General features: G+C 58.1%; 1 protein-coding gene across 3 annotated transcripts; it reads left to right on the top strand.

Annotated features, from left to right (window-relative positions):
• Positions 1-3,028: 3,028 nt before the first annotated feature.
• ERCC1 (ERCC excision repair 1, endonuclease non-catalytic subunit) lies at positions 3,029-15,490 on the top strand. Of its 3 annotated transcripts, XM_027832101.3 has the most exons (11): positions 3,029-3,194; positions 3,719-5,191; positions 6,272-6,430; positions 7,484-7,789; positions 8,284-8,387; positions 8,732-8,831; positions 9,138-9,214; positions 9,964-10,063; positions 11,389-11,460; positions 11,940-12,008; positions 12,204-15,490. In XM_027832101.3, the coding sequence occupies exons 3-11, from the start codon at positions 6,350-6,352 to the stop codon at positions 12,255-12,257; spliced, it is 963 nt and encodes a 320-aa protein (XP_027687902.1). In that variant the 5' UTR covers positions 3,029-3,194; positions 3,719-5,191; positions 6,272-6,349; the 3' UTR covers positions 12,258-15,490. The 3 variants fall into 3 exon arrangements, with proteins under 3 accessions (XP_027687902.1, XP_007070024.1, XP_037740552.1); XM_007069962.4 differs by lacking the exon at positions 3,029-3,194 and having other exon boundaries at positions 4,552-5,191; positions 6,323-6,430; XM_037884624.2 differs by lacking the exon at positions 3,029-3,194 and having other exon boundaries at positions 4,554-5,191; positions 6,249-6,430.
• Positions 15,491-15,941: the final 451 nt, after the last annotated feature.

The following is a 15,941-nucleotide window of genomic DNA, read 5'->3' as shown; positions in this document are numbered from 1 at the left end:
CAGGGGCCTCAAGGAAGGGCTCTCTCCTGCTGCCTCCTCAAGGCCATGTGTGATGGGAAGAGGGGCCGGGGATTCAGGTGCCCCAAGCAGGGCTAGAGCCAGTCTCTGCATGCTCAAGGCCCATGCCTGTGGGCTTCTGGTCAAGGGTAGGGGTGTAGAGCCTGGCCAGGCAGGTGCTCTCCTCCCCCACACGTGACCTGGTCAGAAACAGCTGCAGAATCTAGTAATTGTCCACCTCCCCCACAGCAGCACCTGATGTGCCTGCTCCCCTCCCCTGGCAATGCCCGGTCAATGCCTGCACCCCCTCCCCACTGCACCACCTGGTCTGCCTGCACCCCTTTCTCCCCTCCCCCCGCACCACCTGGTCTGCAGACTGACCCTGGGACGGTGCCAGTGCGGCTGAGGGTGGGAACTGCTGCCCACCACCCATGAGCCCCCTGCTCAGGGCTGCTCCTTCCTCCCTCTGCTCTGCACCATACCCCTCTCCCACCGGGTGAACAGCTTGCTTGCTCTATATGGCTCCAGCCCCCTCGCCCCCAATGTGCACCTCCCTCATGGCAGCTGTCCCTGCCCACACTGAGTTTGCCATCAGCCCAGGCACCTCAGCCGAGCAGCTCCCTGGTTGGCAGGGACCACTCTGACTCTAGCGGGGCTTTGTGCATAGCCCCAGACAGAGGCTCCCCCAGCCCGTCACTGCTGACTTTGGGGAGCTGGGGGTTGTGCCAGGGTAGGTGCAGGGCTGTAGCCATGCACCTGCCACGGATGCTCAGAGAGGGTCTGGGTTCCATGGAAAGATGGCCCATCTCCCATAGTCAGACAATGCCAGTGTTACTGGGGGGCAGGCCCAGGGGACCCTGGAGTGAGCCACTGCTGCCACCCCACCCTTGTGGCTCTGCCTCAGGAGCTGCTTGGCTTCTCCTGGGCCCCTTCGCACCCAGCACGCCGGCTCCTTGGCGGGGTTGCTCAGGTCCAGCCTTCGGGGCCGAAGGAGCAGGGAGGGTCGGGCCAGGCTCACTGCTGGCCTGCATGTGTGCTCACCTTGCATCCCTTCACATGGGAGAGAGCCTCAGGGAACACCTAACAGGCGAGCGCTGCCCCTGCTGGGGTGTGTGCGCGGGGGGCAAAGCCCACTTGCCTTGGCCTGGTGGCCAGTGTGAAGGCCAGGGTTGGCCAGGAGTCTCCCGGAATCTGCATTGATCTCCTGGTTACTACTGAAAGCAATCCAGGGGATTTTAATAGGATATTTTAAGAAAATGACATTACATCGTGGGGGAAAAACCTCCTGGAATAACTTGAGTCAGAGTTGGCAACCCTACTGAAAGCTCCTCCTGAGGAGGCCCCAGAAGAAGCTCCTGCAGCCCCTGCTCTGCCTCCTCTCTGGCTGCAGCTTTTTCAGCTGTTGGTGCAGCAGGGATGTTTTTTTCCTGGCATGGAGGCGCTGGGCATATTCTGGGCAGCCCGAGCAGAACCACGCTACTCCCCGACATGGGGCTTGGCCTCGTCCCCTCCTCCTGCCTGGAAGGAGGCCAGGACCAATTGAAAGCAGGGACCAACCTTGAGCTGGGCATTGAGCCTGTGGGGTCAGGACCCTTCCCCTGCACTCTCCCGTATATGCAGTAAAACCAGAGCACAGCTGGGCTGGGTCCTCCAGCATGGCCCAGGGTGCAATTCTACTGCACTGGCTTCTCCAGCCATGGGCACTGACCCAGCACTGGGTCCTCCCAGCACCAGTCTTGGCCAGATGGCACAAATGAGAGAGTGGCACCAACTTGGCTTCCTAGGATTTTCAGGGCACCTGCCAGGCCCTTTGGCATGTGCCATTGCTGCCCTGTGGCTCCATCTGCACTACGCACCTTTCCTTTGACCCGGAGGAAGCTGCAAGGTCTGTGCTCTCCCCACCTAGACCATGGCTTTGCCAAAGCCATTGCCAGAGGGGCTGGCCCTGGGAGTGAGGGGCACGGGGGAGAAGTGCCTCCTTCAGGCTGGCTGAAGTACCAGCCGTCCTTGGGGCTACTGAATGGGCAGCTAAACCCCCTCGTCCTGGCAGGCCCAGGGGCCCCTACAGCTTTCGGCACACAGGCTGTCTCAGGCATGGCGCTCTGCTGCCAGCTCCCAGGAATACAGCCCCTGCAGGCCTGGCCTTGTGACTGCCATAGCCAGGGCCCCCTCCCTGTAGGTTGGTACAGGGCCCTCACACTATATTTGGACCCTGTAGGCATGCAGTGGAGGGCCCCAGCCCACATTGAAGGGTGGCTAGATGAGGGACATGCTGGGGTCACCATGGAGGGTTGTCCTTAGCTCTAGGTGAAGCTAGCCCAGCCCCCAGTGTGCAAGGCTCTATGGTGTTAGGGTGTTTGTCACTGGCAGTCAACATGCATCTCTCCGACCAGGCTCTAGGGCAGGGGTGGGCAAACTTTTTGGCCCAAAGGCCACATTGGGGTTGCGAAACTGTATGGAGGGCTGGGTAGGGAAGGCTGTGCCTCCCCAAACAGCCTGGCCCCTACCCCTTATCCAACCCCTCCCACTTTCCACCCCCTGACTGTCCCCCTCAGAACCCCCGCCCCATCCAAACCCCCTTCTCCTTGTCCACTGACTGCCCCCTCCCGGGACCCCCGCCCCCTATCCACCACCCCCTGCTCCCTGTCCCCTGACCGCCCCAACCCCTATCTACACCCCCGCACCCAGACAGGCCCCCCGGGACTCCCACACCTAACCAACCCCCCTGCTCCCCGTCCCCTGACTGCCCCCCCCAAACCTCCACCCCATCCCCCTGTCCCCTGACTGCCCCCCTGCCCCTTATCCAACCCCTGGCCCCAGCCCCCTTACCACACCACTCAGAGCAGCCATGTCTCTCGGGGGAGGGGGTTTGGGAGAAGGGATCCTCCCCCCACACACTGACAGCAGCAGGAAGCAGAGCAGCCCGGCCCCAGCCCGTTTTACTCCGCCAACTCCCAGCCAACTCCCAGCTGCGACGCTCCGCTTCCCGCCGCCGGTGACAGCGGGGGGCGGTCCTTTCCCCAACCAGAACAACATGGCTGGGGCTGGGGCAAGGGAAGCGTCGCTCCGCTTCCTGCTGATGATGAGTGCGGGGGGTGATCCTTTCCCTGCACTCGCTGGCGGCAGGAAGCGGAGCGCCATGGCTGGGATTTGGCAGAGTAGAGTGGTCTGGGTTGCTCCACTTCCTGCCACTGCTGGTGAGTACAGGGTTGCTGGGGAAAGAGGTGGAATGGGGGTGGGCTGGGGGTGGAGCAGGGGGGAAGGGTAAGACACAGGGCAGAGGGAGTTGTCCGGGGCCCCACACACCCCTAAGGACGGCTCTCCCCCTTGCAGTGGGCGCAGCCTACGGGGGGGGGGGGGGGGCCGAGGGATAGGGCTTGTCGCCAGGGCTGGTGCTGGCGCGTATGCAGCATGCAGCTGCCTAGAGCACCATGAAATTTGGGGCAATTTGGTGCCCCAAATTTCATGGTGCCCTACACAGCTGCGTATGCCTAAGGACAGCCCTGTTTAAGTGGTTCCAAGTAATAATAGACAGAACAACGTAAGTTACCAAGCAAAAAAAACAAAACATGCAAGTCTAAGCCTAATACAGTAAGAAACTGGTTACAGATTAAATCTTACCCTCAGAGATGTTCCAATAAGCTTTTCACAGACTGGACTCCTTCCTAGTCTGGGTCCAGCAATCACTCACGCCCCCCGTAGTTACTGTCCTTTGTTCCAGTTTCTTTCAGGCATCTCTTTGGGGTGGAGAGGCCATCTCTTGAGCCAGCTGAAGACAAAATGGAGGGGTTTCCAGGGCCTTTTATAGTCTCTCTCTTGTTGCCGGAAACCCCTTTGTTCTTCTGTGCAAAGTCAAAGCAACAAGATGGAGTTTGTAGCCACCTGGCAAGTCACCTGTCCGTGAATGATTCAACTTTTTGCAGGCCGATGCAATTGTTTACATGTTAGTTTGAACATTCCCAGGAAAGCTCAGATGTGGATTGGCATCTTCCAAAGTCCATTGTCAGTTAAGTGTTTCTTGATTTGGCACTTACTGAGAATAGTCCTTTCTCAAGAAGCTGACCAAATGCTTCACTTAGGCTAGTTAGAATCAAACACATTGAGATACAAGTACATAGTCAATATTCATAACTTCAGATACAAAAATGATACATACCAGCAGCATAATCGTAACCAGCAAACTACCACCTTTCCATAGACACCCCATTTGACCTCCTCTGTATAAGACCTGGTGCAACCATAGGACCCTGGTTGCAATAATGATCTGAACGGTCACAGTTCATGTCCGTTATGTCACAGGAGGTTCCAAAGAGGCTGGAGCTCGGCTGTTCTCAGCGGTGGCAGATGACAGAACAAGGAGCAATGGTCTCAAATTGCAGTGGGGGAGGTCTAGGTTGGATATTAGGAAACACTATTTCACTAGGAGGGTGGTGAAACACTGGAATGCGTTACCTAGGGAGATGGTGGAATCTCCATCCTTAGAGGTTTTTAAGGTCAGGCTTGACAGAGCCCTGGCTGGGATGATTTAGGTGGGGTTGGTCCTGCTTTGAGCAGGGGGTTGGACTAGGTGACCTCCCGAGGTCTCTCCCAGCCCTAATCTTCTATGAAATGTATTATTTTAATAATTTTAATGTGTAACACTGTTACGTGCAGCAAAACTAGAACCTAGCAATCAAAAAGGGGTAGGGGGAGTGGGACCTGCCAAGCAGCATCTCGCCCCCTCCCCCGCCCCGGCAAGGAGCTCAGTGGCCTTCTGCGCACTAATCCCACCAGTAATCTGGGGCCCCAGCCTCCCCCACACCATAGAGTCCGGAGGACCCGACGCTAGTCAGGCCCCAATGAGCCCATCTCGACGCCTCCTCCAGCTTCTCGCTACCACAGAGCCCGAGCAGTCCCGAGCTCCACACCATAGAGTCCGGAGGACCCGAGGCTAGACAGGCCCCAGTGAGCTCATCTCGCTTCTCGCTACCAAAGAGTCCCGGCGGCCCCGCGGGTAGAGCGGCCAGCGGGGGAAGCCGCTCCCTCTGGTCTCCACACCCATAGAGTCTGGAGGCGCGGCGGAGCTGCTGTCCTCCCTGCGGGCCAGCGCTGGACACCACAGAGACCCGCGGGGCTGCGGCCAACTCCCAGCTCGCGCTCAACGGGGGAACCCCTCCGCTCTTTCCTTCCTTGGGGGACGCGTCACGTGATGCTGGTGAGGACGAAGGCTAATGCGCATGCGCGGGGACCCCGAGACGAGCGTTTTCTTGACTCGTGGCGCCACAGCCAATCACAGGGCGGAGGGGGCGGGGCGGAGCGGTCCTGCTGGTGATTCCCCCGCCCTGCTGAAAAGCATCACGTGATTGGGCGGCAGCAGGGGCGGCGCGAGGCCTGAGCCTGGCGGGAAGGGGGGCGGGGCGCCAGGTTCTGACCCCAACGGCGACCCCTGACCCCGACACTTATCCTGACCCCAGCACCTACCCCTGGTGGCGGGGGGGGGCAGTGACCCCTGAGCCAGCCCCGAACCCTGACCCTCTCCAGGCACCTTCCCCCAGACCTGACCCTGGCCCTGGCGGAGGCCTCAAGCCCCGACCCTCAACCCGTGACCCAGGCCTGACTAGAGCTGCCAGTTTTGAGTGGCCGTATTCCTGGAGATTTCACCGCACGATATAACCTTTAACGATTCATCTTTAATTCCTGGCAACCCTAGTCCTGACCCTGGCCCCCTGACTCTGGCAGGGGGCGTCAAGCCCTGACCTGGGCAGGGGGCACTGGGCCCTGACTCGTGGGCTGCAGTGGGGGAGCCAGCACTAGCCCTACTGCTGGGAGCCCTGAACTGTGTAAGGTGCCCCAGAGCCCCCTGGGAAATAGGGCCTCTCAGCTCCTGCCATGCTGACCTTCCACCCCCCATCCCCATCAAGCCATAAAGACAGTCTCCTGAACTTGTCCATGACCTCGGGGGGTCACAAACACCAGGCTGGGAGAGTCTGTGTCATCCAGTATTTCCCCTGACAGATAAGTCTGTACAAGCGAGTGGCTCCTGGCACCAGCCAAACAGCAGTGTAGGACAAACCCCCCCTCCCCTGGCCACCTGTTACTGACTTATGCCCAGGGGACACTATCGCAACGTTTTCCCCTGGGGCACCTCAACTGTAACCCCAAGGAATGGGCCGCATTGAACGGGCTAGCAAGATAAATGCTGTGCTGTGCTGGGCTCAAGCCCTGCTGCCTTGAGCCCCTGCCCTTGAGAGCTATTTGGTGCGTAACCACAGGACTATGAACTCTTCATAACCAGGCCGCTGGGTGAGGCTGGTCCCTGCTGGTATCTGCTCTGGACTCTCCCCAGGAATCACTCCAGGCTGGGTTCTGAAGGATGGAGCCCACGGAAGCAGCCCAGGCCCCTGAGGGGAGGAAGAGATTCACCGTGCAGTCACAGGACCCTGAACATACCATGGTAGGAAAGGAGGCAGGGGTGGCTCTTGGAGAGGACCTGATAGGTAGCTGGTTGTGTCCAGGGACGCTGAGATTCACACACACAGCACTGAGTTGGCTCTGCCTCTCCCCAGGAACCCCGAGGCACGCCCTGCTTGTCATCAGATGTTCAGTTGTGTGCGTGTTTTTTTCACATGCTGCACTGGCCCTGGCCAAACAGCCCTCACAGCAGGCTCCAATTGAACTGCCCAATGAGACCACAAGACTTGGTTTAGTAGTGAAGGTGCCCAGCCAGGTTTGTTGCCAACAAAGCATGGTGCTAATGCCCCGGCCCAATGCTTACAAGTACACTAACACATGTATGCCTGTGACAATGGACTAGCTCAGTTAGTGGCAGGACTTCCCACTGCCCCCTAGGCCAGACGAAGGGTTAAAGTGAGGTATTCCAACATCTATAAATGAAAACAAACAATCTGGGATAAACAACTTACATATCACCTTAGGGGTTTCATGACATGTTTGTTACCTCCCCTTATACTTTCCTCTTGATGTTTCCGACAAAACATTTCTATTCACCACCTGTCTTTGTACTTTTACTTGTGATGTTTCAGACAAAATATCCCTATTTATTACTTTTCTCAAACCGTTTTATCAAGTGCTAGGTTGGGTGTTCTTGTGCTGGCCTGCTGGAACATGTTTACATTGCCGGTGTCTTTTAGCAATGCTAGCAATACCGGTGCTGCGTTTGTGTGCCGGGCACTGACTTGCAGGCAAGTATCTGCATTTGCAGGGCCTGGCTGTTGCTCATAGCATAACTTTTGCTAACTTTGGTTCAGGCTTCAGGCCTTGCACCAGGCTCATGTGTCAGGCTCCCTCTTTCTACTACGCTGCTCATTCTGGGGGCCCTAGCACAGAGCTGGCTCAGTGCTTCCCCCAAGAAATACCCTGCTTCCTCAGGGAATCCCTGGCACACTTGGGGTCACTCCAACTCACACCCAGCTCCCCTTGAGAGGTCACTGCCCACACACAGCTGGCTCTGTCTCCCTCTCACCCAGGGTTTGTTGCTTCCCGCCAGGTGAGACCCCTCTTCAAATCTTCTTGCTCTGCAGCAGAGCCCAGGGCCCCTGCCCTGCCTGGGGCCACCTCCTATGCTGAATACGTCGTCACACAGGTCTCTGTGTCCTCGGCCTCCATGCCAGTCTCCCCGCCTGCCAGGGTGACAGCTGCATCATCGGGGTCCAGAGCAGGAGCTGCCTCAGGAATGCTCCCTCCAGGCAGTGAGGCCAGCACTGTACCCCCTGCTGCCAGTGGGGACTCAGACCCCAGTCCCATGCTGAAACCGGGGGCCAAGAGCAACTGCATCATCGTCAGCGCTCGCCAGGTGAGAGTGGGCGTGAGGTGGCTGCCTGAGGGGCACATCTCCTCACTCTCTTTTGGCATCAGAGGGGGCAGTCTCTCTCTGCAGGAGAGGTCTGTGGAGTGAGGGTCTCCCCAGGCCCTGGGTCTTGTGCTGCATGGTTCAGTGCCCCCCATCCCCATTGGGGGCTTGCCCACTCTGGGTCTCTCTCTGGTGCCCCCCATCAAGGGCTTGCCTGCCCTGCCCTATCCTCTCCCGGGTGCCCCTGTCAAGGGTTTGCCCAACCCCACCTCCCCTGGCCTCTCCGCAGCTCCTCCATTGAGGGCTTGCCCATCCTGCCTCTCCCCAGGTCTTCTGTCAGGGACTCACCCACCCCCTCTCTCCCAGCCGCTCACATTGAGGGCTCCCCCCCCCCCCCATCGGGGGCTCCCGAGTCTCTCCTCCCAGTCTCTTAACAGTGCCCCGTCACAGCTGGCACCCCATTTCTGATGCTGTGAGGACTCCCCCTCTCTTCTCAGCGGGGGAACCCCATCCTGAAATTTGTGCGCAACGTTCCCTGGGAGTTTGGCGAGATCATCCCTGACTATGTGCTGGGCCAGAGCACATGTGCCCTCTTCCTGAGGTGGGTGGGTGAGCCAATGCCAGGGAGAGCTGGGCTTTCTGGGGGTGGAGTTGGGGGGCAGGCCGATGGCTGGGAGAGCCGGTTGGGGGGCAGGCTGATGGCTGGGAAAGCCGGGCTCTGGGTCGGGGTTGGTGGGGAAGGTTGATGGCTGGAAGAGCTGGGCACTTGGGGTGATTGGGTGGGTCAGGAAGATGGCTGGGAGAGCTGGGCTCTTGTGAGGGGGAGTTGGGGAGCAGGCCGATGGTTGAGAGAGCTGGGGTTGCAGGGCAGGCAAGGAGGGTTGCCAGTGTGGTGGGCAGGAGAGGGGTTGCCCATGAGTCCGCTGCTCTCTGCTCCCCTCACAGCCTGCGGTACCACAACCTGAACCCCAAATACATCCATGAGCGGCTGCAGCTCCTGGGGAAGACGTACGCAGTGCAGGTGCTGCTGGTGCAGGTCGATGTGGTAAGGAGCCCCAGTGCCTCGGTCCTCTCCTAGCCGGAACCAGACCCTCTCCTGCAACTGTGCCTTCTCCCTCCCTGCTGCAGGGCTGGGGGAGGGGGCCTGGAACCAGCACCCTCCCCTCCAGCCACCTCCCCAGTTTCCCATCCTACTGCACAGTGATCCACCTGCTTCTCCAGCCTCCATGGCCTCACCCAGCCACTCCCATTGCTCCTCCCCAGCTCAATTCCCCCTTCATCCCTCGTCATATACCCCCTGCCTCCTCCACTGCCTCCCATCTCAGAGGGGAATTGCTTTCCTTTGCTGCAGAAGGACCCACACCAGTCACTGAAGGAACTGGCCAAGCTGTGCATCCTGGCCGACTGCACCCTCATCCTGGCCTGGAGGTGAGAGCTGGAGGCTGGGCCCATCACATCGAGGGTGACACCCAGACCCAGGGAGTGGGGAGTCAGAGGCTGGGCCAGATGGGCTTCATGCCAGGTGGGATGCACTGGGAGTGCTTTGCCAAGGGGCAAGATGTGTGGGGGAACAGGAGGCTGGGTCAGGTCAGCCTGGGTGTGTCCTGCTAAGGGCCATGAGACCCAGGCCCCTGCTCCCATCTCTGTTGGAATGTGATGGAGCTGGTGGGTAACCTGGGGATTTGGCTGCCATTGTGACTGGACTCCTGGGTTCCATTCCCAACACTGTGACCGTGGGCAGGTCCCTTCCCCAGTGAGGGGTGGATCAAGCCCGGCTGGCCGGAGGTGGTGAGTCCTCTCAGGGCAGCATGTTTCATTTTTCAAGCACTGCCCAAAGGCTCCCCATCATCCTCAGCGTGTGCCTAGGCCTGTGTGCTGAAAGCTCCGCTCGACTGCCCCCCGTGGGCCTTGGGGAGCACCCAGGGACCCTCTGAGGCCGATGACAGGAGCGCGGCTGGGGCCTAAGCATGGAGCTGAACATTGGCCCTAGCAGCTGCTCAGCCAGCCTGGCAGCTGGACCCTGCCTGTGCCTGGCTTTGAACACCACCCCCTGCCAGCTGGGGCACCTTCCAGCGGGGCTCAGCATTGTGGTGTTAACCCTTCCTGGTGTGCACTGTGCCTGTTCAATCCAGTCTCATGATTCCTGAGCTAATTCTTGGGTCTCCGCTTCCCCTCAGCCCCGAAGAGGCCGGTCGCTACCTGGAAACGTACAAAGCCTACGAGCAGAAACCAGCTGACCTGCTCAAGGAGAAGGTGGATCAGGACTTCCTGTCCATAGTAAGGCTACCCCGCTGTGCACTTCCCTGCAGCAGTGCCATGCCAGGGACCCCTGTGCTGAGCTTCCGCACAGCAGTGCCCTGCCAGGGACCCCTAAGCCATGAGTTTCCCCACAGCAGTCTCATGGCAGCATCCAAACAATGTGGTGAGCTTCCCCACAGCAGTGTCCTCACTAGGTCTCCTGTAGCAGAAGTGTCTCTCAGCAACATGCAGTGGGAAGGGGAGAGGGGAATTAAGTTTGACTGGTGTGAGTGCACTTTCCCCGGCCAAGGAGGGGCGCTGTCACCTGCACAGTTCGATGTCTAGTTGGCAGCAGGTATCAAGCAGAGTGCCCCAGGGGTCGGTTCTGGGGCTGGTTTTGTTCAACATTTTCATTAATGATCTGGATGATGGGATTAATTGCACCCTCAGCAAGTTTGCGGGTGACACTAAGCTGGGGGGAGAGGTAGACAGTCTGGAGGGTAGGGATAGGGTCCAGAGTGACCTAGACAAATTAGAGGATTGGGCCAAAAGAAATCTGATGAGGTTCAGCAAGGACAAGTGCAGAGTCCTGCACTTAGGACGGAAGAATCCCAGGCATGGCTACAGGCTGGGAAGCAACGGGCTAAGCGGCAGTTCTACAGAAAAGGACCTGGGGATTACAGGGGATGAGAAGCTGGATATGAGTCAGCAGTGTGCCCTTGTTGCCAAGAAGGCTAACAGCATATTGGCCTGCATTAGTAGGAGCATTGCCAGCAGATCGAGGGAAATGATTATTCCCTTCTATTCGGCACTGGTGAGGCGACCTCTGGAGTATTGCATCCAGTTTTGGTCCCTGCACTACAGAAATGATGTGGAGAAATTGGAGAGAATCCAGCAGAGGGCAATTAAAATGATTAGGGGTCTGGGACATATGACTTACGAGGAGAGGCTGAGGGAACTGGGCTTATTTAGTCTGCAGAAGAGAAGAGTGAGGGGGGATTTGATAGCAGCCTTCAACTATCTGAAGGGGGGTTCCAAGGAGGATGGAGCTCGGCTGTTCTCAGCAGTGGCAGATGACAGAACAAGGAGCAATGATCTCAAGTTGCAGTGGGGGAGGTCTAGATTGGATATTAGGAAAAACTGTTTCGCTAGGAGGGTGGTGAAGCACTGGAATGGGTTACCTAGGGAGGTGGTGGAATCTCCATCCTTAGAGGTTTTTAAGGCCGGCTTGGCAAAGCCCTGGGTGGGATGATTTAGTTGGTGTTGGTCCTGCTTCGAGCAGGGGGTTGGACTAGATGACCTCCTGAGGTCTCTTCCAACCCTAATCTTCTATGATTCTATGTAGCAGCTGTTTCTCTTTCCAGGTGACAGATTGTCTGACCAGCGTGAAGTCAGTTAACAAGACGGACACACTGAGCCTTCTCTCAACGTTTGGGGTGAGCCACCTGCTGCCCATCAGGGTGCAAACTGGGCCTTGCCACTGCTAGCTCTGAGCAGGGCAGGCTGCCTTCTGGGACTACTTAGGCCCACTGCTCTCTTTGTATCAGTTCATGCAGGACAGGTCCCCAGCTGGGTCTCTGGGCTTTCCCTGCAGTGCATGAGCGCTGTCTATCAGAGCCGGATGCTGCCCCCAGAGAGGCATGCGAGTTGCAGGAAAGAATAGGATGGCAAACCAGCCTGGCCCAAGCTGCTGAACCCCCACCCCCTAGAGCTGCCAGCCTGCAGGAGCCCCCCTGGGAGGAGACATGTGACCAGCCCACACACCATATTGCAGTGTGGCGGCAGGACTGGGACGCTACTTCCCAATGAGCGTGAGGGGCAGAGTGCTGGGGCCGAATGGAAGGACCCGGCAGGGTCACGCCTTGTGGCCTAGGCTTTCTGGGGTCACCTCTGACTCTGAACGTTGTTGTTTCAGTCTCTGGCGAACATTGCACAAGCATCCAAGGAGGATCTCTCCCTCTGCCCAGGCATCGGGCCCCAGAAGGTGAGTAGGAGCAGGATGGAGAACTTCTCTCTGATGCACCAGCTAGGTGCTCATCTCCCCCATTGCCTTACCTGTGCACCAAGGGGCTGCATGGAACCAGCTGGGTGCATTCCTGGGTGAAAGCCCCAGCAGAGGATGCTGGCCCCAGAGCTCCAGCCTTCACCGGCTCAGGGCTTTCCTCTGATTTCCTTACAGGCCAAGAGGCTCTTTGACACCCTCCACGAGCCCTTTCTGAAGATACCCAAATGAGCGGAGCCACTCCCCTACAGCACTGCCAGCAGCACAGACAAGCAGGAATGAACAACCCCCCTTTCCCAGCAGGCCACATGTCCCTGCCAGCATGCCGTATGCTGTCTGCCAGGAAGCCAGGGCCTCGGGGGACACGTAGCAGCACCAGGAACCAAAGCCCAGCTGTTTCTGCGAGTCTGGACTTCGACAATAAAGCTGCAGTTGGGCCTGGCCACCAAACAGCATCTCATGCGGGTTTGGCTCATGGAGTCCTCCTGCCCAAGCTGTGTCTGCCTGCAGGGAGTGGGGGGCTCATCAAACCTCCCTGCCAGGGGCCAGATGATGGGTAAAGCAGAAACTTGGACACAGCCCCACCTGGTAGCTGGACAGGAGTTTTTGGCATCTAGGCTCCCCACGTCCTCCCGGGGAGGGGTGCTGGCTGGCTCAGGAATCTCAGCCTGGGGAAGTATGAGGGAGCTGTTCCAATCCCCTCCACCCACTGCACTGACAGCATGCGTTGTAGCCTGCAGCCTCAAGGGCATGCACTGCAGGTGCAGGAATCCATGCCAACCTGGCACTCCCTGCGCATATGTGGAGGAGTCCCCTGCTGGGGACCCTCCCAGCCCCTTCCCTTGCCCCACTGCCACATGGAAGGAGCAGCCAATAGCTTCTAGTGCAGCCAGGGGAGATTTGCTAGAGCAAGGACTCCAGGTCTCTGGGTTTAGAGCACTGCCTTGATGCCAGGAGCTGGAGTGGGGGTGGGGAAAGCTGCTCACCTTTCTGTGTGTTACGGCCCCAGCAGGGAGCTGTCAGTTCCGTAGAGTAAGTGCTATGGCCTCAGCTTTGAAACAGTCTGCAGGAGGAAACCTTATAGGGGGTCTGACTCTTCCTCCAGGGCTAGCCCTGTGGCTTCACCATCTCCTTAGACTGGGCTTCTGGGCCTTCAGCACCCCTGCTTCACCCCATGAGCTCCCTTCAGCACGTCCCACTGAGGCAGACCCCTGAAGGAGACGTGCACATTTTCCAAGGATCAGTACACCTCTGCAAGCCACTCACAACGCTTTCAAACCAGGAGGGGTTAGTAGCCATGTGGAACACAGCATAGGAAGTCCTTAGGTTAGCAGAGAGAAGTGTAGGTTAGAGCAGTGGTTTTCAAACTGTGGGACCGGGTTGCGGAACGTAAAGCACCGGGTCATGGTGGCTCTGGTCAGCACCACCAACGGGGCCATTAAAAGTCCCCTCCGTGGTGCTGCCTGGATAAGGCAGACTAGTCCCTGCCTGTTCTGACCCCACGCTGCGCCCCGGAAGCAACCAGCCGCAGGTCTGGCTTCTAGGCGGGGAGGGCCACAGGGCTCCATATGCTGCCTCCGCCCCGAGCACCGGCTCTGCACTCCCATTGGCCAATTTCCGGGCAATGGGAGCTGCGGGGGAGGAGGGGGGTGTGCCTGCACCTCCGCCTAGGAGCTGGACCTGCTGCTGGCCACTTCCGGGGTGCAGTGCAGTCCGCAGTGCCAGGACAGGCAGGAAGCCTGCCTTAGCACCCCCGCTGTGCTGCTGACGGGGAGCCACCCGAGGTAAGCCCGCACCCCAATCCCCTGCCCCAGCCATGCCCCCCCCCAAACCCAGGGCCCCTTCCTGCACCCCAAACTCCTCATCCCCGGCCCCACCCCAAAGCCCTCACCCCAACCCTCTGCTCCAGCCCTGAGCCCCTCCCAAACCCCTCATCCCCAGCTCTGTTGGGTTATGGGCATCAACAATTTTTTCTGGCAACCCAGTTGAAGAAAAAGTTTGAAAACCACTGGGTTGAAGCATAGTCCATAGGGGGGTAACCAGAGCCCCGCCAAGCTATAGTGAATCCCCTTGTTCAAGCTCTGTTGTCCCACACGCCCCATCAGACTCCAGGTGTGCCCCTAAGAGCTTCCCACAGGCTCCACTTAGCCCCCACCTCGCCAAGCTGGGGAGTCTGTTTCTCTCTGGGTCCTTGGTTGCTAGGTGTCAGTGTCCAGGCCCCTGGATCTGCTATTGTCTGCTCAGATGCTCCACCAATAGGGTCTATGCACCCAATGCACCGCTACAGACTAGGGACCGAATGGCTAGGCAGCAGTTCTGCGGAAAAGGACCTAGGGGTTACAGTGGATGAGAAGCTGGATATGAGTCAGCAGTGTGCCCTTGTTGCCAAGAAGGCCAATGGCATTTTGGGATGTATAAGTAGGGGCATAGCGAGCAGATCGAGGGACGTGATCGTCCCCCTCTATTCGGCATTGGTGAGGCCTCATCTGGAGTACTGTGTCCAGTTTTGGGCCCCACACTACAAGAACGATGTGGATAAATTGGAGAGAGTCCAGCGAAGGGCAACAAAAATGATTAGGGGTCTGGAACACATGACTTATGAGGAGAGCCTGAGGGAACTGGGATTGTTTAGTCTGCAGAAGAGAAGAATGAGGGGGGATTTGATAGCTGCTTTCAACTACCTGAAAGGGGGTTCCAAAGAAGATGGATCTAGACCGTTCTCAGTGGTAGCTGATGACAGGACAAGGAGTAATGGTCTCAAGTTGCAGTGGGGGAGGTTTAGGTTGGATATTAGGAGAAACTTTTTCACTAGGAGGGTGGTGAAACACTGGAATGCATTACCTAGGGAGGTGGTGGAATCTCCTTCCTTAGAAGTTTTTAAGGTCAGGCTTGACAAAGCCCTGGCTGGGATGATTTAATTGGGGATTGGTCCTGCATTGAGCAGGGGGTTGGACTAGATACCTCCTGAGGTCCCTTCCAACCCTGATATTCTATGATTCTATGTGGGCCTCAATCAGCCTAACAACTGGTTACTATTCACCCCTGTGGCTTACCCTGCCCTGGGAGCAAACAGTCCCTTTCCACCCATGGGGGAAACTGAAGCACAAGCAGGCCTTCTAAAACTATTACAAAAAATCCCCATTTTGTCTCAGGAGTCACTAACTCCAACCATGGCCACTGCCAGACACCACGGTCCCCCACACACCAGGGAGCTGTTCAAGCTGCCAGACCTGAGAGAAGGGCAGTGGCTGGGGCAAGTCACAGGCATCATGGGAGCAGCGTAAGGCTCCAGGGACAGCTCCAGAACCAGGGCTGAAACAAGTGGATGGTTGCAGGAGGGGACCTCTCAATTCCAGCACACGGTACACTATAACAGCATCCCAGGTTTAACTCACAAAGTTACACCGACGGAGCGGTAGGGTTTAAATGAGGCAAGTTAAATAAAATACCTCCTGTTAGCTTGGGAGAGTGGCATCTGGGAGTGCACTGATTCAATGGTGGCTACAGTTTGGGGGTCCCTGAGGTTTGGGGGTGCAGTCATTCAGTGGGGGCAGCATCTCTGAGGTTTGGGGGTGCAATGACTCAGTGGGGCTTGGGGGTCTCTGAGGTTTGGGGTGCAGTGATTTAGCAGGATTCTGAGGGAGCACAGTGAGTCACTGGGGCTCATGCCAGGGGTGTTGCCCTTGCCCTGCCAACCCCACTCCTTCCCTGCCAACTGTCTCTGAGCCTGCCACTAAAGGTGTCTGTGCCCCTGACAGCCCCTCTCCAGTACTGGGGCCCCACCAGGGCACCCACCAAAATGGCTGCATCTGCCACTCCCATGGCTTTGCTTGGCTCCTCTCCCCCAGGGACACAGGCCCTGCCCGCTCCCCTGCATGTGCACAGACATGGAGCCAGGTCAACGAGGTGGTGGTT

Source organism: Chelonia mydas, chromosome 23 (assembly GCF_015237465.2).
Source record: "Chelonia mydas isolate rCheMyd1 chromosome 23, rCheMyd1.pri.v2, whole genome shotgun sequence".
In the NCBI taxonomy this organism is placed as follows: Eukaryota; Metazoa; Chordata; order Testudines; family Cheloniidae; genus Chelonia; species Chelonia mydas.
This window is presented reverse-complemented; position numbering and strand designations above follow the sequence as displayed.